The sequence below is a fragment of the Nuphar pumila genome, chromosome 15 (genome assembly GCF_984573655.1).
Source record: "Nuphar pumila chromosome 15, dmNupPumi1.hap1.1, whole genome shotgun sequence".
NCBI classification, from domain to species: Eukaryota; Viridiplantae; Streptophyta; class Magnoliopsida; order Nymphaeales; family Nymphaeaceae; genus Nuphar; species Nuphar pumila.
Genome location: NC_143263.1, coordinates 35,620,988 through 35,642,457, shown reverse-complemented (window position 1 = coordinate 35,642,457; position 21,470 = coordinate 35,620,988). Strand labels below are relative to the sequence as shown.

The window sequence follows — 21,470 nt, the reverse complement described above, 5'->3', positions numbered from 1 at the left end:
CCCAACGGTCACATCCAACGACTTCTATGTTGGAGCCCCTTTTGGTCCTCAAAAATAATAAAAAGAAAAATAATAAAATAAATAATAAAAATTACATTTGATCAAAAAGGAAAAAATAGTTGTTTTCTAAAACAACTGTGAAATTACAAAAATACCCCTATCGGGTATTGATGTAATAAACAGAATATATATATATATATATATATATATATATATATATATATATATATATATATATATAATAGGTACATTTTAACATAAGCATGGTCGGCCAACCTCTTCTTCATCAAAGTCATATGCTCCTAAAGCAAATGTTACTACTATCGAGGCAACAAATGTACAGGATAATATCTCTGCAAGTGACCGCAGTATCACCCTCAGTCGTGCTAAATATGATGAGTTGATAGCTCTTCGTCCTTTGAGTTCCACCCCACATGTAGCTGGTGTTGCCTATTCAACCGGAAATCATCTTCATCCGACTGACAGTAAGTGGATTATTGACTCTGGTGCATCCAGACATTTGTGTGGAAATTCACTTGTTTTTTCATATATAAAGGATATTAATGCTCATCGAGGAGTCTCATTAGCCGATGGGAGTTCCTCCCCGGTTGTTGGTCAGGGAAATATTTTTATATCCTCCTCATTACAGTTGCAAAATGTTCTTCATGCTCCAAACTTTCCTCAAAGTTTACTCTCTGTTAGTTGCCTTATAAGAGAACAAAACTGTAGAGTAATATTTGCTCTGATGGGTTGTTATTTTCAGGATTTGCTGACGGGGAAGAAGATTGGTGGAGGCTATGAAGAAAATGGACTTTACTACCTACATCATCCAATGGGTAATGTTCATGCTGCAGTGGAACACTCATTCAGTCATGTTCAGTGGCATCGTCGTCTTGGTCATCCTTCATTGTCAAAGCTTCGTTCGGTCTTTCCTCAAATTCCTTCCACCACATCATTTCAGTGTGAAGCATGTCAGTCGGGAAAGCATCATCGAAGTTTGTTCCCTTCGAGTCAGAGTCAGTCTAGTAATAAAGTTTTTGAACTTCTTCATGCAGATGTATGGATGTATGGGGTCCTAGTAAAATTCCTACTAGGACTCAGTGTCGTTACTATCTTGTTATTGTTGATGATTTCTCTAAGTTGTCATGGGTGTTTTTAATAAAAGAACGATCTGAAGTTCCAAGTATTATCAAATCCTTAATTTTTGAAATAAAAACTCAGTTTGAATCTATTGTCAAGATTGTTCGCACTGATAATGCTCTCGAGTTTAAATCAAAAGGTCTCTTACAATTTTACTAAGATCATGGCATCCAACCCCAAACTTCTTGTGCCTATTCATCTCAACAAAATGGGGTGGCTGAGCGAAAACATCGGCACCTGCTTGATGTTGCCAGGACCATTATGATTCAATCCAATGTTCCTGTGTTATACTGGGGTGATGCGATTACCACTGCTTGCTATATGATCAACCGCATGCCTTCGTCTTCTGTGGGTGATCAAATTCCATTACATATCCTGAAACCTAATGCCCCACTCTTTTCTTTCTCACCAAAAATATTTGGATGTGTTTGTTTTGTACACAAACTTGGCCCTGATCGTGATAAATTAGCTGCTCAAGCTACAAAATGCATATTTATAGGTTATCCCAAAAATCAAAAGGGATATCGATGTTATGATCCTATTTCTCGCCGAGAGTACGTCAGTGCGGATGTATCTTTCTTGGAATTCACTCCATATTACTCCAGTACCGGTTCCCCGCTGCAGGTTGATCCAACTGAGTCTTTTCCATTACCTATACCTCCTTTTCCTTTGGAATTTGTGCCCTCATTATCGAACCAAACTTCATCCTCTTCCAGATTTAATAATCCTCCATTGGTATATGTGCGTAGAGCTCCACCTCCGCAAGAGCCTTCATCTTCTTCTTCTCCTAAGGTAAGTTCTACTGACAATAGTGATCTTCATGATGATGATAACAGGCCTATTGCTCTACGAAAGGGGACACGACAATGTACCTTATATCCCATATCTCATTTTGTCTCTGATGCCAGAATTGGAAATCAGATGAAGTCTTTTATTTCAGCCTTATCTGCTGAAACTATTCCTCTGAACTATCAACAGGCAGAGCTTGATAATCGCTGAAAGTTGGCTATGCAAGAAGAAATGGATGCTTTAGTATCTCAGCATACATGGGATCTAGTTGATTCCCCAACAGATGCTGACATTGTTGGATGTAAATGGGTATATACAATAAAGTACAAATCTGATGGTTCTATTGAAAGGTACAAGGCCAGATTAGTAGCGAAAGGGTATACTCAGACATATGGTATTGACTTCTTTGAAACCTTTTCTCCTATTGCACGGATGGGTACCATTCGTCTTGTTTTCTCAGTCGCTGTTCAGCATGGTTGGAGTTTGTGCCAATTAGATATGAAAAATGCATTTCTATATGGGGATCTATCTGAGGCCGTTTACATGCAACAACCTCCAGGTTTCGAGGTTGAGGGGGAGTGTCAGAAGGTGTGTAGATTGGGAAAGGCGATTTATGGCTTGAAACAGAGTCCTCGTGCATGGTTTCAAAAGTTGTTTGAAGTGATGTCATGTTTTGGCTTTAATAGGTCAGCGGCAGATCATAATCTATTTATCAAGAAAACTAACTCAGGCATAGTTGTTATGGTGGTATATGTGGATGAAATCATCCTTACAGGAGACAATGTGAAAGATATTGAAAACACAAAGGCTCATCTTCAAAAGCACTTTGTTACAAAAGACCTTGGTTCACTTAGATATTTCCTGGGTATAGAAGTTACTAGGAGCCGTGAAGGGATGGTTTTGTCTCAACGAAAGTATGTTTTTGACTTATTAAAGGAAACAGGAATGTTGGGAGCTAAACCAGCAAATATTCCCATGAACCATAAAGTTCAGTTGTTTAAAGAAGGGTCAAAACCAGTTGATAGCAAAAGCTATCGCTCCCTAGTAGGGAAGCTATTATATGTAACTGTGACCAGGCCGGATATTGCTTTAGCAGTAAGCAAAGTTAGCCAGTTTATGGACAAACCAATTGAGGTACACTGGAATGCAGCCATAATGATTCTCAGATATCTAAAATCTTCTCCTAGAAAGGGGTTATTGTTCAGGAAAGGTGGAACTCTGGAGACAGTGGCCTATTCTGATGCTGACTATGTTGGATCTGTAGTAGATAGAAAATCTACCACAGGATTCTGTGTGTTTTTGGGAGAGAATTTGATTTCTTGGAGAAGTAAGAAACAAAATGTGGTTTCCAGGTCGAGTGCAGAATCAGAATATCGGGTTATGGCCCAAACAACTGTTGAATTGATGTGGGTTCGTACTGTTCTTCATGATCTTCAGGTGAAGGTTTCCTCTCCCATGACCATGATGTGCGATAACAAAGCGGCAACATATATAGCGAACAATCCTGTCTTTCATGAGAGAACAAAGCACATTGAGGTTGATTGCCACTATGTAAGAGATATGGTTCAAGCTGGTCATATCACTACCAAATATCTAAAGTCGGAAGACCAAGTTGCAGATATGTTTACAAAGCCTCTTGCTAGACCAAATTTCTCAAAATGTTGTGACAAGCTGAGCATGATTGATATCTATGCTCCAGCTTGAGGGGGAGTGTTGAGAATAGGTGGTTTAAAGTTTAAGTCTTTTTATATTAGAGGTTATTTGAAATTTTGTTTTCATAATGGGCTTAGATGTAATTATTCTTTTTAGCCTCTCTCTATTTAACATAGAGAGAAGCCCTAATAACATAAGTTAACGAGTTTCTTTTTTCTAAATAGTTCTCTCTCTCTCTCTCTCTCTCTCTCTCTCTCTCTCTCTCTCGCTACCTAGGGTTCGGTGCTTCTCAAATATTCTTGAACAGATAAGAAAGGACTCCAATAAGTTATCTATAAAGAATAGGGTTATCAAGAAGTTCTTCATCATCAATTTTCATTTTAACGTTGACAAGTGTCAACTTTCTTATCATATGTAATTCCAAACTTAGAAAAAATATCAAAAACAAATTTAGATTGAGATATCAAATACCCACGAGGGAAATAAGCAACTTCAATGCCTAAAAAATATCTTAATAAATTTAAGTCAGTCATTTCAAAGTGAGTTTTAAGAAGAGTTTTGATATTTGCAACTCTATGTTTGTCGCCTCCGGTGCTAATCATATCATCCATATAGAGAAGGAGAATAATGATGCATGCATTAGATTTCTTAATAAACAAAGCAGTGTCGGTTAAACAATATTGAAAACCAATATCAAGCATAACATGACTAAATTTGTCATACCAGGCTTTTGGAGCATGTTTAAGACCATAAAGAACTTTTTCTACACGAAGAACTTTACTCTTAGAAATAGTAATATCAAGTGGGGCTTCCATGTATACTTCTTCAATGAGATTCCTATTTAGAAAAATATTTTTAGCATCCATTTGAAAGATAGGTCATTTTCTAATAGAGGCCAAAGCTATTAAAGTTCTGACAATGGTCATACGGGCTACAGGAGCGAATGTTTATTCATAGTTGATGTCATACTCTTGGGCATATCCTTTTGCCACTAGGTGGGCCTTATACCTTTTCAAGGTTCCATCACTTTTGGTTTTGACTTTGTAGACCCACCGACAGCCTATAGGCTTCTTACCTGAAGGAATATCTTGCAAAGTCCAAGTGTTGGCCTTTTCTAATGCATCCAATTTTGTTTTCATAGCTTCTATCCATTCTATATGGTTTTTGGCTTGAAAATAGGATGATGATTCAACGTATGATTGTATTAATGCAATAGTTGCCCTATATGTGGGTGAAAAAGATTCGTAAGACACAAATTTTTCAAGTGTAGAAATTTTAGACATCCTTCTGGGTGAAACTTTGAAATATTTTTCTAATGCACAAGAAAGATTTTGCTCTCTACGTCTTGAATATTGTAGACTAACATCCCTATGGGTTTGCTCTCTGTTATCGACATCATTTTCAATAGCAATAGGACTTTGATCATTGTAAAAGTCACATTCTAAATCACATTCATTGGATTTTGAAGTTAGATCAATTAAAAAAGAATATTCAGTGACATCCTTGGATTTTTTGAATTCAATGAAGCTTTCTTTTTCCAAAAAGGATATATTTCTTGACATAAATAATTTGTCATTTTGAAAATCAAAACACATGTATCCTTTTTTACTATCAACATATCCTAAAAAGCCACATGGGATGGCACGAGGAGAGAGTTTATCATTTTTGTTGGTGAAAACAAAACATTTCCATCCAAAGACTCTTAATCTAGAATAATCATAAACTAAATTGATAAGTTTTTCTATTGGAATTATATTCTTTAATGAGGAAGATGACATCCTATTAATGAGATAGGTGGCAGTTAAAGCAGCCTCAACCCAAAATCCTTTTGGAACTTGATTATCAATTAGCAAGGTCCTAGTGGTTTTCATAATGTGTCGATGTTTACGTTCGGCTAGGCCATTCTGTCGTGGAATGTGTGGACATGATCTTTGATATGTAATGCCATGTAAATTGAGATAGTCTTTGAATTCTTTGGACATAAACTCTCCCCCTGAATCAATGCGAAAAATGAAAATATCATTTTGAAATTTATTTTTAACTATTTTATGAAATAGTCGAAAGTTAGCAAAAACTTCAGATTTATATTTAAGAAAATAAATCCAAGTATGTCTACAAAAGTCATCAACAAAAATGACATAATATACATAACCACCTTTGGAAATAACTGGTGCGGGTCTCCAAACATCTGAATGTATTAACTCAAGCGGTCATGAAAAAATAAAAGTTCTACTAAGAAACAGTAATCTTTTCGTTTTGCCAAGATTGCAGTATTTACAAGAAAAACTTTCAGAATTACAAAATGTTTCCAAACTTAGAAAATATTGAATTTTAGACATGTAAGGGTGGCCAAGTCTTTTGTGCCATAAATCTAATTCTAGTTTCTGAAAATTCTTGGGCAATTCCAAAAAGTCCATGTAATAAAGTCCTTCTTCTCCATGGCCTTTCCCAATCAGCTCCCCTGATTGACGATCAACAACCATGAGAAGAGAAGAAGATATTACATCTATAGTCAGATATTTGCGAGACAGATAAGATATTCAAATTTAATTTAGGGATATATCTAACTTCTGGAATAAAAACATTTTTGGATTTTTGAAATTTTTTAAAACATCCTACTCCTCTTATTTTAAGAGATGTGCCATAAGCTATAAAAACCTTTAACACACTTGAGCTATTTTTAAGACATTCGGATAAGCTATTGACATTTGGGGTCATGTGAAAAGAAGCACCAGAATCTAAAAGCCAAGGAAAGTTACCTAGACCGGAGAAAGATGCAACAACCACTTCAGTTGAGGCTTCAGTTGAGGAGGATACCCCTTTGAAAAGAGGCTGAAGAATTTTCATCAATTGCGCTATAGATACAAGTGCATCTTGATCTTTTGACTCAGATTCAACAGATACAATTTTTTTTTCTTCTCTTCTTTTAAACTTTGGATATTGAGGCCTATAGTGCCCCCGGTTTATGACAATGATGACAATTGACTTTTCTTTTGTCAAAGTCATCATTTTGTCTTCCAAAATGAGGCGACTTGTAAGTGCGAGTATGATTTCTTGGTTTAGACACAACTAGAACAGAGTCATCATCAACTTTTGGAGTACTTTTTCTAAGTATATTTTCCTTCATAGTGAGTTCTTCGATAGTATTGGCAATAAAAGGATTGTTAAATTATGTAATCTAATCATGCAATGTAATATATATATTTTATATATATATAAGGTAATACATATACATATATTAATATATATGTATATATATCTACTTATTATATGTATAAAATATATATTTCTAACTGTTTATCCGGAGGGATAGTTTAGTCTTTTTACATCATATTCTTTTTAGAATATGTTTTTGTAATTTCCCTTTATTCTTTTTCTTTTTATTTTTGTTGCTTTTTTTAAAAGGTGGAAAGCACCTTGGAGGGGCCTGTTAGAAAGTGAGTTGGAATACATTGGGTTCAATAATGAACCCATACATATGCACGTGAAGTGCAAATATACCCATTAAAGGGAAACAACACAAGCACATAATGTGCTAACCCATAAAACCCATAAAAAGGGAAAAATATGACATAAAGTCATAAGTTGCATATCATTGAAGAAACAATGGACAAGGGGTAAAAACCCCATTACAAATGGAGCATAAGCTCCCTCAAGAAGTAAGAAATACAAAGGGGAGAGCCCCTATTTATAACAACAAAAAGGAGCCTTGGAGGGGCTCCACTCATAGACGTTGGAGCCCCTCCAACGGTCACAAATGTGACCGTTGGAAGGGGCCCAACGTCTATTTGAGTGGGCCCCCCAAGGTACCTTTTGGTACTTGAGAAAAAAGAAATAAAAAATAAAAGAAAAAGAAAAATAAAATAAATTACAATCACATTCATAAAGTGAATGTGCGTAAAACAGAGGAAAAGACTAAAATACCCCTACGGCTAAACAAAAGGAAAATATATATTTTATATATATAAATAGGAGGATACATATACATATATACCATATATGTATATGTATCATCTTTTATATATATAAAATATGTCTAATTACAACAATTGATGGGTACATTTTAACACCCCCCCTCAAGCTTTGCAGGGAAACGAAAAGATTGAAAAAAGGGCAAAACTCCACGAGGCTTCGGCGACTCCAAGAGGCTTCGGCAAGGATGCAATGAAACTTGAAATAGCCTTCCTCCAATTGTCTTCAAATGATGAACCCATTTCCCGAACCATCCAGGGTACTTCCCTTTGTCCTATCTCCAAGATCCTGAGAAAAGAAAACAACAAAGAACAAGTAAACAATATCTTTGCACTTTACTCAAAAAGGAACATTCCTAACAAGGTGCAAAATTTATGCATAATATGATAGTTACTTTAGTATGAAACAAAAAATTTAGAAAACCAAAGTTTCTAAATCATACATTATGTTAAAACAAAATGAGCGGAAGCAAATTATGCAAAAATTGCAAGAATGCATAATGCATTCATAAGGTCCACCATTGGACAAATATAACCCCATAATGGGGAATAACAAAATGATCCACTAAGGGATACCACAAGAAGCCTACGAAGAGGCATAACATACATATGCTTTATTGAATGAGAGCCCAAAAAAGGCCAAAAAGAGCATATGCATATACGAATCATAATATGAATTGATACTCAAAGAACTAAAACATGCTTCAAACATGTAGTGAAGTTCCAAATAAGAGAAACGAAGTCTCCAAGCATACTTTAAGCAAAATAAGCCCAAGAGTTCACAAGGTTTTTAAAAACATTTATGAAAGTCACACTTAATTGAAAAGAAGAAAAAAAAACATTTTACATATAAGGGTGGCAAAAACCATAAGCACTTAATATATAGATTAAATGCTAAGAAATCAACTTGATATGCATATCAAAAAGATGATTTACTTGAAAAACACAAGTCATGAATGGAATTTTGCAAATTTCAATAATAGTTTATTCATTACAAACAACTTCCTCATTAGTCCTCCAAAACCCATAAATCAAGTGTATAAGCTACTAGATCAAGAATATAAAGCCATTAAAAGCAAAAGACACACACAAAGGTGTGTAAACGAACCTCTTGTCTACATATAATAATATTTGAAATAAGTGCATCTACGACAAGAGCAAGAGAATACATGCCAACATGGACTAAAAAGTATCTCTTGTCTACGTAAAAATACACTTAAAAATTTATAGATTTAGGGATTAAGTCCCATACAACAATTTTAAAAAATCCTTTGATTGTGATGAGATATGCGGAAACATACAAAGTGCTAAAAGCACTTACAATGATTTAAAAAGGACTCAATATCTAAATTCATTATATTTTTCACAAAAAGAAATGTGCATAAAGGCTCCATAATGCAAAAATGTCTACGAAGAGACAATACACATGTAAGCACAAAAGGCTTTATAAAAGATGTGCACGAAGGCACTCATACAATACTTGAACAAATACACACCAAGGTGTAAACAAACATGCACTAAGGCATGTATTTCATAAAAAAGAGGGAATGCATACAAGCGCAAATATTTGAGAAACAAATGTGCACAAAATACAAAAAATACACAAAAGTGAGCAAGTATGCACTTTATAAAAAGAGCAATGCTTGAAATTCTCAAACTTTAACAATTGCAATTGAGGACAAAGAAAACCATATTATGGCCAATGTAGGCATTTTTAAAAGAAATTATTAAGAGGTTTCGAAACCTTATGAAAAATACAAACCAACAAGTTTATAAAGATGAAAAATGAAATCATTTATACCAAAAGGATGCAATAGATGAACTATGCACTCTATGTAGTGTGAGAAATTCCTTTTTAAAAAATCTTTCCTAATGGTTTATCATAAACAATTTTTCAAAAAAGAAACATTGAAAAACTTTTAGGAGTTCTTATAAGTTATCATTAACAAGAACTACTTTAGGATTCAACAAAGATTTTAGATGTGAGAGATTTTCATATAAGGATTATATCAAATTTTTCAAAAAATGCACTAAATTCATAATAAAAAAGAGGAACTCAAATCAAATTAGGGTTCATATGAGAATTAAGAAATTTTAAGCAAAGATCATTACTTTAGCAAGAAATCATATATATAATTTTAAAAATTAACTTATAGGTCAATCATGAGATACTTATGTAAGAATTATAAATCTCACATAATTGAAGGTAATTTTAAAAAACATAAATTGCTATTATATGCGATGAGTAGTTAGATAGACGCAAATTATATATTTGAACAACAAACGAGTTCACCAAATTTGAGGGAGATATTTTTAAAATATACGAGCATACGAAATGTGAAAAGACATAATTTAACTATCATAACCATTGAACAAACTATATGCAAGAAACATATTTTCAAATGCATAATACTTTAAGAAAAGGGATACATACCGAATAACTTCAAAACAAAAAGGAAGAGCAATGAATACTTCACCATTTCTTGAGCGACACGCTTTCCGTTGCACCCAAGGACAACCCCATCGTGACCTTGCTTTGATACCATGTTAGAAAGTGAGTTGGAATACATTGGGTTCAATAATGAACCCATACATATGCACGTGAAGTGCAAATATACCCATTAAAGGGAAACAACACAAGCACATAATGTGCTAACCCATAAAACCCATAAAAAGGGAAAAATATGACATAAAGTCATAAGTTGCATATCATTGAAGAAACAATGGACAAGGGGTAAAAACCCCATTACAAATGGAGCATAAGCTCCCTCAAGAAGTAAGAAATACAAAGGGGAGAGCCCCTATTTATAACAACAAAAAGGAGCCTTGGAGGGGCTCCACTCATAGACGTTGGAGCCCCTCCAACGGTCACAAATGTGACCGTTGGAAGGGGCCCAACGTCTATTTGAGTGGGCCCCCCAAGGTACCTTTTGGTACTTGAGAAAAAAGAAATAAAAAATAAAAGAAAAAGAAAAATAAAATAAATTACAATCACATTCATAAAGTGAATGTGCGTAAAACAGAGGAAAAGACTAAAATACCCCTACGGCTAAACAAAAGGAAAATATATATTTTATATATATAAATAGGAGGATACATATACATATATACCATATATGTATATGTATCATCTTTTATATATATAAAATATGTCTAATTACAACAATTGATGGGTACATTTTAACAGGGCCCACCATCTAGTTGTTGGGCCCCTTCCAACGGTCACATTTGTGACCGTTGGAAGGGGCTCTAACGGCTAGAGGTGGAGCCTCTCCAAGGACTCCACCTCCTCTATTTAAAGGGGCTCTCCCCTTGTGTATTCCTTAAGCTTTTGGGATTATAGCTCAAACTCCTTTTCAATCTTATGACTCTTGGGTATGCTTTTGCGCATTTGTGAGTTTGTGTTGTCTTTTTGTGCACAAGTGTTCATGTTGTGCGTATGTGTACGCATTTGTTTCCAAGAATATTGTAATATTGTTATTAGTATCTTGTTGAAGATACTTTTACATGGTATCAGAGCTTGGTTGAAGAAGGAGGTTCGTGCATTTATTTGTTTTTTGAGTGCCTCGAAAAACGTGCATTCAAGCTATTGGCGTTTTAAGTGGATAACCTTCTTCAGGCAATATTTTGAGAGTCTCTTTTGTTAAGGAAGGCGTGAAAGTTTCTTGAGGTACGTATTATTTTTCAACTTCTATCCTCTCTAATGGGCGAAAAAGACTCTCATTTCTCTCTTGGCTTCAAATTGAATGGCCCAAACTATCATGTTTGGGCCGAGAACATGGAAGCTCAAATAAAAGGTAAGGGTCTTTGGGGATACGTTCTTGGTTCTATACCGAAACCCGAACCAAGGATTACTTTGATAGAGAAAGGCAAAATCAAAATTCTCGAAGGAGAAGAGAGGAATAAAGCTCTTGAGAAATACTCCAAGAAACATGAAGAATGAGAAATGAAAATTTTCAAGATTCTTTCTTCGATGTTTTCATCGGGTGAAACAAGATAAATGCCAACATTGTTAAATTCAAGAAAGCATCGGAAGCTTGGCATTATCTAGAAAAAATGTACACAACAAGAGACTTGTCACACAAGTATTATCTCCAAAAAAGGGCTTTGACCCTTCAACAAAATGAGATGTCCATAAGGGAATACTTTGCGAAATTGTCGTCCATATGAGATGAACTCGCAATGCTTGAGCCTAAGTGGAGTGGAGAAGCTATTGAGCTTAGATACAAACAATTGGAAGATGACCATTTTAAAAAAAAATTGAATGGCCTTAGACCCGAGTTCGAGCAAATTCGGTCCTCTCTCCTTTCCTCTTTCGTCTCCCCCTCTCTTGAAGATGTCATTACAAAGCTAAGTGGGGAGGAAACTCGTATGAACTTTAGCAAAAACAATTCAAGTGTTCTTGCTACTTCAAGTAATGAAGAAAATGAAGGCGCTAATGTCGTATCAAGACCAAGGAGCAATTTGAAAACTTATAAGCGTCCTCACTTCAAGAATCAAAACTTAATTGGTCAAGGAGTAAAGAAGGACTATAGCAAGCTTACATGTTATTTTTGTAAAAAACTAGGGCGCATTTAACCTATATGCCCAAAATGAAAGAAAATACTTGTTATGGCCATGACATCTCAACAAGAGGAACGACCATCATCGTCAAATGGGTCTCTTTCTCTTCATCAAATTATAGAAGCTTTGCAACCTCTTCTCAAGGGAGGAACTTCCGGAGCCGCTATGTCTACCTCTTCACCTTCCGATAAGATATCTTGGCTTTTAGATTCCGGCACATCTTTTCATATGACTCCAAGTGTTTGCTCCCTTTCCGAATTTTCTAAAAATCTTTTTCCATCTTTTGTCTCAATGGCGGATGGAACACCTCTTGAAATTAAAGGAATAAAAAAATTTGAAAAACAAAATTTTTTTATCCCTAAAATTTGTCTTATACCAAAACTAAATTTAAATTTACTTTCGGTCTCTCAAGTCTCGGATCATGGTTGCGATGTAAAATTCACTTCTGATAAATGTTGGATTCAGGATCGCCAGTCCGAGAGATTGATTGGAGAAGGCTTTAGGAGAGGCGAACTCTACTACGTTGACTTTCTTCAAGTTTCCAAGAATCAATTTTGTAATGTTGTTCAAAACAAAGATATTCATGTATGACATAGGAGATTGGGACATCCCAACATTGTTAAATCTCTTATTTGCCTTTTATTAAACATCTTTGAAAATGAGATTTTGTTTGTAATGATTGTATTCTTGGGAAAATGAAAAGTCTACCATTTTCTCAAAGATCCATATTTTCAACAAAGCCCTTTGAAATTATTCATTCTGATGTATGGGGACCCGCTCCTGTGATATCTAAAGAAGGATTCTCGTATTATGTTATTTTCGTGGATGATTACACTAGGTTTTGTTGGATATACTTTCTTAAACATAAACATGAAGTTTTTTCAATGTTTAAAACGTTTCATATGATGATTTTAAATCAATTTAATGGAAGTTTAAAAAATCTTAGGTCTAACTCTGGTGGTGAATACCTTTCAAATAAATTCAAGAGTTACCTTGAAAGTTATGGTACTATCCATCAGAAATCTTGCCCGAAAACCCCACAACAAAATGGGTTAGCCGAACGGAAGCATAGGTATATTATTAAAACAACTAGAACCTTACTCATTTCGCAAAACATTCTAAAGAAACTATGGGCTGAAGTCGCTCTTACCTCGGTATATCTCATAAACAGACTTCCATCGAAGAATTTGAGTAAAATTTCTCCTTTTGAAAAGTTGTATGAAAAAGAACCTGATTACAGCAGGTTAAGGGTGTTTGGATGTAAGTGCTTTGTCCTTACAGATAAAAATGATAAGCTTTCCCCAAAGGTCATTCTGTGTGCCTTTCTTGGTTATTCCGAAACCCATAAGGGTTTTCGATTTTATGACATTAAAAATGATAAACTTTATGTTTTTTGAAAGTCCAGAATTACATAATGAAAATGTTGATTATTCTTTTTTGTTTGAACTATTAGCCAAAGATGATGATTCTAGTGATGATGAGTCAAATCAGAATGACTCAAGTGATATTGATATTAAGAAAATTATTTCTCCACTTTACTCCTCTCACCAATCTATTGATGAAGGGCCATCTAGAGATCCCATCACCTATACTCATAGAGATAGGAGCACTTTTAGAAGTGCTCTTGAAAGATATGATGATAGTCAGACTATTCCTCAAGGTGAGGAAAATCTTTGAAGAACCGAAAGACACATAAAAGCTCCCTCTAGGTTCATATCATATGATTCTTTTTCACCTAGATATACAACATGTCTTAGTGTCATTCACTCCTACGTAGAACCTAGAAACTTTGCGGAAGCTAGTAAAAGTCCTGAATGGATAGTTGCGATGGAAAGTGAACTCGGAGCTCTGAAAAGAGCTAAAACATGGGAATTTCAAGTTCTTCCTAAGGGTAAGAAAATAATAAGGTGTAGATGGGTTTTTAAAGTTAAAACTAAGAGTGATAGATCTCTTGAGAGATATAAGGCTTGATTGGTTGCCAAGGGTTATAGACAAGAGTATGGGATTGACTATGAAGAAACTTTTGTGCCTGTGACCCGAATGGTCACTGTTCAACGTCTCATCACTGTTGCATCAATTAACAATTGGAACATCTATCAAATGGATGTTAAGAATGCTTTCCTGAATGGTGATTTGAATGGGAAAGTTTATATGGATGCTCCACTTGGAATGGAGACTCCCAAAGGAAAAGTCTTTCGTCTTAGGAAAGCGCTCTATGGCCTAAAACAAGCCCCTAAGGCTTGGTATGATAGGTTTAACTCAGTAATGTTGGAAAATGGTTTTTCTTCTTGCTTTACTGACACTACTTTGTTTGTTAGAAAATCTAATGCAGGGATTGTGATTTTGCTGTTGTATGTGGATATGCTCATCACCGAAAGTGATTCTAATGGGGTTAAGAGTATAAAATCAATTTTAAAAGATAAATTTGAAATGTTTGGTTTAGGTTTTCTAACTTATTTTTTGGGAATTGAAATAGCATAATCTCATAGAGGGTATTTCTTATCTCAAACTAAGTTTGCTTATGAGATTATTGACAGGTAAGGTATTACAGATGAAAAGGTTTGCGAAACTCCTGCCATAGTAGGAATTAAAATGAAGATTGATGATGGTGTTCTTCTTTCAGATCCTACTCTCTACAGACAGCTTGTAAGATCATTGATGTATCTGAGTATTACCAGACCAGATATCTCTCATGCAGTGCATATTGCAAGTCAGTTTCGACATGCACCAACATCCGTCCATATGAGTGCTATCTTACGAGTCATAAGATACATTAAAGGTACTCTAAACAAGGGAGTTTTTCTATCCTCTTCGTCTGATTTAAAGTTAATTGCTTATACTGACTCTGATTGGGGGGAGGTGACCCAAATAACTGTCACTCCACCACTGGTTTTTGTGTGTTCTTAGGAGATTCGCTAATTTCATGGAGATGCAAGAAGCAGCAAAAAGTATTTCTATCATCAACTGAAGCCGAATATCGTGCCATGGGAACTACTACCATGGAAATTGTATGGATTCATCAGTTGCTGGAAGATATGGGGATCACAATCGAAGGACCTACCAAGCTATGCTATGACAACAAAAGTGCAATTTATATTACTAAGAATCACACTTTTCATGATCAGACCAAACACATAGAGATGGATTGTCACTATGTTTGTGAGGTGTACCTTAAAGGAGTCATTGACCTTCCATATGTCATGTCAGAATATCAGTTGGCGGATTTCTTCACCAAAGCTTTGTGTGCTCCGCGCTTCAACTTCCTTCTTAACAAACTCTCGGTCATACTGCCCTAAGTTTGAGGGGGTGTTAAATTATGTAATCTAATAATGCAATGTAATATATATATATATATATATATATATATATATATATATATATATATATATATATATATTATATATATATATAAAAGGTAATACATATACATATACTAATATATATGTATATGTATCTACTTATTATATATATAAAATATATATTTCTAACTCTTTAGCCATAGGGGTAGTTTAGTCTTTTTACAACATATTCTTTTTAGAATATGTTTTTGTAATTTTCCTTTATTCTTTTTCTTTTTTTTGTTGCTTTTTGTAAAAGGTGGAAAGCACCTTGGAGGGGCCCACCATCTAATCGTTGGGCCCCTTCCAACGGTCACATTTGTGACCGTTGGAAGGGGTGCCAACGGCTAGAGGTGGAGCCTCTCCAAGGACTCCACCTCCTCTATTTAAAGGGGCTCTCCCCTTGTGTATTCCTTAAGCTTTTGGGATTATAGCCCAAGCTCTTTTTCAATCTTATGACTCTTGGGTATGCTTTTGTGCATTTGTGAGTTTGTGTTGTGCTTTTTGTGCACAAGTGTTTCAAGTGTTCTTGTTGTGCGTATGTGTACGCATTTGTTTCCAAGAATATTGTAATATTGCTATTAGTATCTTGTTGAAGATACTTTTACAGTAAAAGGGATGATTTGGTGGATTCAAACTCCGGCCTTAAACCATTCATAAATTGATAGAAATGTTTCATCGAATTGCTTTTGGTGAAGCTCGATATCTTCGGCACAATGCCATTTGGGCTCAAGAAGATCCAACTCTTCCCAAAGTTCGGACAATTCATTGTAATATTCTCAAATAGTTTTATCTTTTTGAGTCATTATCCAAACTTTGTCTTGTAAATTGCACACATGTGCAATATCTTTAAAAGAATACATATTTTTAAGATATTCCCAAGCCTTATCGACATGCTCGAACTTAGCAAGACTAGAGCATTTCTTAATATCAAGGTTTTAAAACCCGTGACTCGGAACTCGACTCGTTTTTTATTGACTCGTGACTCGGCGGGTCAACTCGGTGACTCGGACCGGGTTTTGTTAACTTTTGATTTTAAAAAAAAAACAATATATAAATTGTCAGTCCATGGGAAAGATGTATTATTCAGTACAAGAGTGATTCATCACGCCAACACCTTCATAGCCCTTGGGAACTACATGATCCCAATGGCACTGGTATCCTGTGTGATTATGGATTGTAGTCACTTGAATCATGCAATACACAGAGAATGGCAGGTCGAGTTAAGAGATTCATTATTTTGGACAAACAAAGAACACATAATGGAGTTGGACAGATTTTCTGCACCATGCATCACCTTGAAAGAATTCAAACAGCTATTAGCAGCTCGAAAGAAGATAGAATAAAATTTTCAATGCCTAAGATTAGAGGTTAGGAAAAGTGAAATTGTTGCAGGCCTTAGATTCATGATGCCCAGCTCTTAAATAAAAAAGATTCCAATAAGACAAAGGGTAGAAACAGAGACAGATGATGTTGGTAAAATGGCCCAGAAGCTGCACCAAATGCTACAGACTGGGGGAAAGTATCACTGTATAAGATAAACTATCATTTACAAGAACATGAAGTGGAAAACTAGAAGTTGCCTTGGACCTCTAGTGGTCCACGAAAGGGTGGTGATGGGGCAGTGTTAGTTATAGAGGCAGAGTTTTTTTATGAAGTTGTATCATCATGTATGTAAAGTAATATGTGATATGCAGATAAGGAATCCTTAGGTCCTAACTCTCCAATCTCCATGTGTCTTGAAAGAAATCCCTGCTTTTAGATGCATAGAATTCTTTGTTAATTGGGTTTATAGACTAGAATGCTTTGTTGTTTGATTTATATACTATAACAGTTATTTGTTCAAAAAGATCTTTCCTGACAGTCCATGGGAAAGATGTATTATTCAGTACAAAAGTGAATATGTGTTTGTGAAATACCCAAAAAATCAAATTTCAAACATCTCAGAACTCGCCCGAGTCAGGCCGAGTCAGCAGCCGAGTTTTCGCAGCCTGAGTTAAGCTTGCCAGGTTGACTCGCTGGAGGGCCGAGCCGAGCCAAGTCAGCCGAGTCACCGAGTTGACTCGACGAGTTTTAAAACACTACTTAATATCTACGCTATTAATTAGCTATGACATAATTTTTGCATGTCCTATCCTCCAATCTTTCCATTTCTTTTCATAAGTGTCTAAAGCCTTGCTCTTCTCCCCTTCCGTTAGAGGGACTTCTTTATCACCCTCTATTTTAATGAGAGATAGTTTAGGTTCCGAATCGGAACCATCCACTATACCCCATAACCCTTTTCCCCAAATGTGGTGCCTCATATTCTAAGCCCACGTTACATAATTAGTGTTATTTAGTTTCATGGATATGATGGTGATCTTATCATTGCCATCCATCTTTTACAAGGGTGAGAAAAGAATAGATGCGAGAAGAGAAAAGAATACAAGAGAGAGGATGAATAAGAAATTATACAAATTTTTGTAACAATTTTTTTTTCAATTTCCTCTTTTCTTCAAAAGAGTCTTCTTGAGCCACGAACAAGGTGATGAAACACCTTTTGCAAGTGAGGCAAAAGTTCTTCAAGATCTAAGATCTCCCTTGCTCTGATACCATGTAATGAAATGAGAGTCTTCCACAAAAGCACTTGAATCTTTCAAAAGAGTGTCTATCTAAGACACTTCATGCAAGACCCATAAAAGGGTATAATCGAAAGAACACAAAATAAAATAATAAATCTTTATTTATAACCAAAATGCTTAAGAAGCATTAGTATATTACATTGAAGGGGTTCACCCCTATTTATACAAAAGAGAGGAAGAGAGAGAGCTCATTTCGAGCTCTCCCAAAAGAGTTGTTGGATTCTAGTCCAACGACTCTTATTATAGCCATTGGACTAGAGTCCAACGGCTACAACATAGTCAAGTTCCAAAATGATCTAGTTCCTATTGAACTAGATACTAAAAAAAGAAAATAAAGAATATAAAGAAAAATAAAAATAATAAAAGGAAATATATATATATATAATATATAATATTATTTTTATTATATATATTACAATTTTACATTTTAACACTGTTTATCATTGTTTATTCACTAAAAACCATGATTTGGATTGAATCAATTTAACAAAAAAGAATTATTTTTAATCAAGTTTTTGGTGCAATATGAACCGTTGATTTTTTTTGTTAAGCTAAAAACCATAGTCAAAAATATCAGCATCGGCTATATCTCGGCAAGGTATAATATCGGGATATTAGTGGGTTTCTAATAAATCTTAGGAAAATCTCAAATTTTAAAAACTAAAATTAAAAATTTTAAAAATTAAAAAATAGAAAAAAAAATAAGAAAAAATAAATGTAAAGCCCCCTTTCGCTCTTCCTTGCTCTTTTTTTTCTTTCCCTTTTCTTTCTTTTTTTCTTCCTTCCCTTCCTCTTTCTTCTTTCCTTCCTTCATTCCTTCCTTTCTTTCTTCCCTTCCTTTTTCTTTCCTTCCTTCTTTCCTTCCTTCTTTCCTTTCTTCCTTCCCTTCCTCTTCCTTCCTTCTCTTCCTCTTTCTCTTCTTTCTTTCTTTCCTTGTTTACATTGACTAGAACTCAAGGAGATGAAGCAGCCTGAAACTCGAAGAGACGAAACAACTTCTTTTTCTTTCTTTCTCTTTCTTTTTTAAAAGGTGACATGTAACCCTAACAAAATTCAAAAAGTTATAAACTTAATTTGTAAAGACATATGTATCCCCTTTTTTAAAAATCCTAAAATACCCTTACACCAATTGTTTTAAAAAAACACCATTGTTCTGCTGCATTCGCAATAATATCGTGATATATATATATATATATATATATATATATATATATATATATATATATATATATATATATATATATATAACTTTCTAATATTTTGAAAATATCATGATATTTTACCTTTAATATTGTTTTTCCAATTTACAGTGTTAATATCACAATATTTTCAAAATATTGGTGATACCTGTGACTATGCTAAAAACACATCTAAACATGAAAAATGTTTAAACTAATATATATTTTCTACTAAATAAAGCATAGATACAAAAATCTATAGGTTTATCTTAAGCAAAAAATACATGCAAGTATGTTTTCTAAAGGGGTTTGGGATGGTTTAGGAGATAAATGTCTTGTTTGTATGGATCTAGCCATCAATAGTCAATCTAACCGTACAAATGTGTTTAGTATGGTTTATTTAATATGTTAGAAGGTTTTATCATGTCTAATGCACCAACAGATCCATTTGTGGGATGGTGAAAAATCAACGGCTCACAATTCATGAAAATAGGGGTGGTTTAGAAATGGTATAAAACAACTCATTTGAGTCAACTTTAATGCATGAAATTAGTAAATAGGACATGTTAAACATCAGTTAAAGGTTAGATTTTGCATTTGGAGCTTAGATCTATGTAAATCAAGTGTGTACCACTGTAAGCTACAGCCAGCAAAGTTTGTGTGAAGCATAATAAATGTAAAACACTTAGAGCATAATATAGGCATTACACAATAAAGTGCATGAGATGCAAAAAATAAGCTGCTAAAAACATAAATCTTTCCCTTGGTTGATTGCCAACATGAGTAGGAAACTTTGGAAGCAAGAACTATGAGCCATACCATTCAGGTAAGAGGAAGAAAGTGTGAAAGAATTCCCTGACTCCACTGACATCAAACTGCAAGATCAACTCTAGTCCAAAAAGGAAAAATGATCTTTGACGCCTCCTCTCCTGGGGCCAAAGAGTTTCCCATGCTGAAACAAATTAAAACTACTTGTTAGAATTCAACGAAGTGCTTGCATCAGAACTCCAGGATCAACATTGAACATACCATTACATATGATTACTGAATGGGTGAAGCAATATAAGAAACTAGACACGAAACAATTCCAGCATGCCCCTTAACACATTCTTGTACAGGAAACAAACTCAATATGCACACAGTAAACACATGTAAGGTTCTTTAGGTGTAACCAATGTATCATAAAATTTGCTACATATAGGACAAGAAAACATGAAGTTGCATGCTTACAAATAACAAAATTATACAACTTTGCTAAATACCAAGGTTTTCATAAATACCTTGTAAGGAAACACTTTTAGTAGCCTTCCCAAATGGAATCAATTTTTGGGACTGGATACCAGATTTCAACATTCTTGCAATTGCAGAAGCATAATTTGGTGCTTCTGACAAAGAGCGAACAACAGAGTAACCTGCTTGATGGATAGATTAGAGAAACTTTTAGGTCATAAATTGCCAAAAAAGATTCATCATTGGACCACGTAAAGATGTTTAGACTCACCTGTGGCTGGATGAACCATGCTAGCTGCAACACCAAATGCAAGGTTCTTCTGCTCAGTGGTTGGCAACGGTCCACCCACAGGAATGTAAGACCATTCCTACAAATATTCAATGAAAGATTAGAATAAAGGCCTCAACGATCTGATGCAACAAATAGAACATCTATTACAATGATTGTCATATTCTTTGTATAAATTGTTCAGAACCAGCATTAGCACGTATATCAGAAAAAAAGAATTATGTGATATGAAGATATTGGGTGAAATATATTCACAGCTAACTTCGAAATTATAGCACACTAAAATTGAACACAGACAAGAGGTTGGAATGTAAGAAGGAAAACATAAAGTGAATAAATAGAAGCAAGGAAAAACAGTGTGTGCATGTGTGAGGTTTGTAAAAGGGGCAATTAGAAGGGAGCTAAAGGAAATAAAAGGAAACCAAGATGGAGAATTAATATTTGGCCGAAACCATCCTGACGCTGTCACCAATGCCTAAGTCTCTCTTGCACTCTCAAACAAGAGTATGGAAGATAAGAAAAAAATATTGCGGGGGGCGGGCAAAGAAAACATATTTGCTTAAGAGTTAAAACCATGGCTGTCCAATAAGCAGCTTATCATACAAATACTCGGTCTGAAATTGTTAAAGGAACCTCAATTGCCTCCCTTTAGAAGGATTTGAACAGAAAAACTAAAACATATTTTTTTTCACAGCCAA

General features: G+C 34.8%; 1 protein-coding gene across 2 annotated transcripts in view; it reads right to left on the bottom strand.

Moving 5' to 3' along the window:
• LOC149815120 (lycopene epsilon cyclase, chloroplastic-like) overlaps positions 1 to 21,470 on the bottom strand; it is a 96,505-nt gene that overhangs the window by 9,742 nt on the left and 65,293 nt on the right. For both annotated transcript variants that reach the window (XM_089989524.1, XM_089989523.1), the window contains exons 8-10: positions 20,755 to 20,851; positions 20,534 to 20,665; positions 20,073 to 20,205 (exon numbers count right to left, since the gene is read on the bottom strand). In XM_089989524.1, the coding sequence (XP_089845650.1) occupies positions 20,073 to 20,205; positions 20,534 to 20,665; positions 20,755 to 20,851 (362 nt within the window). The remainder of the gene's footprint in view (positions 1 to 20,072; positions 20,206 to 20,533; positions 20,666 to 20,754; positions 20,852 to 21,470) is intronic.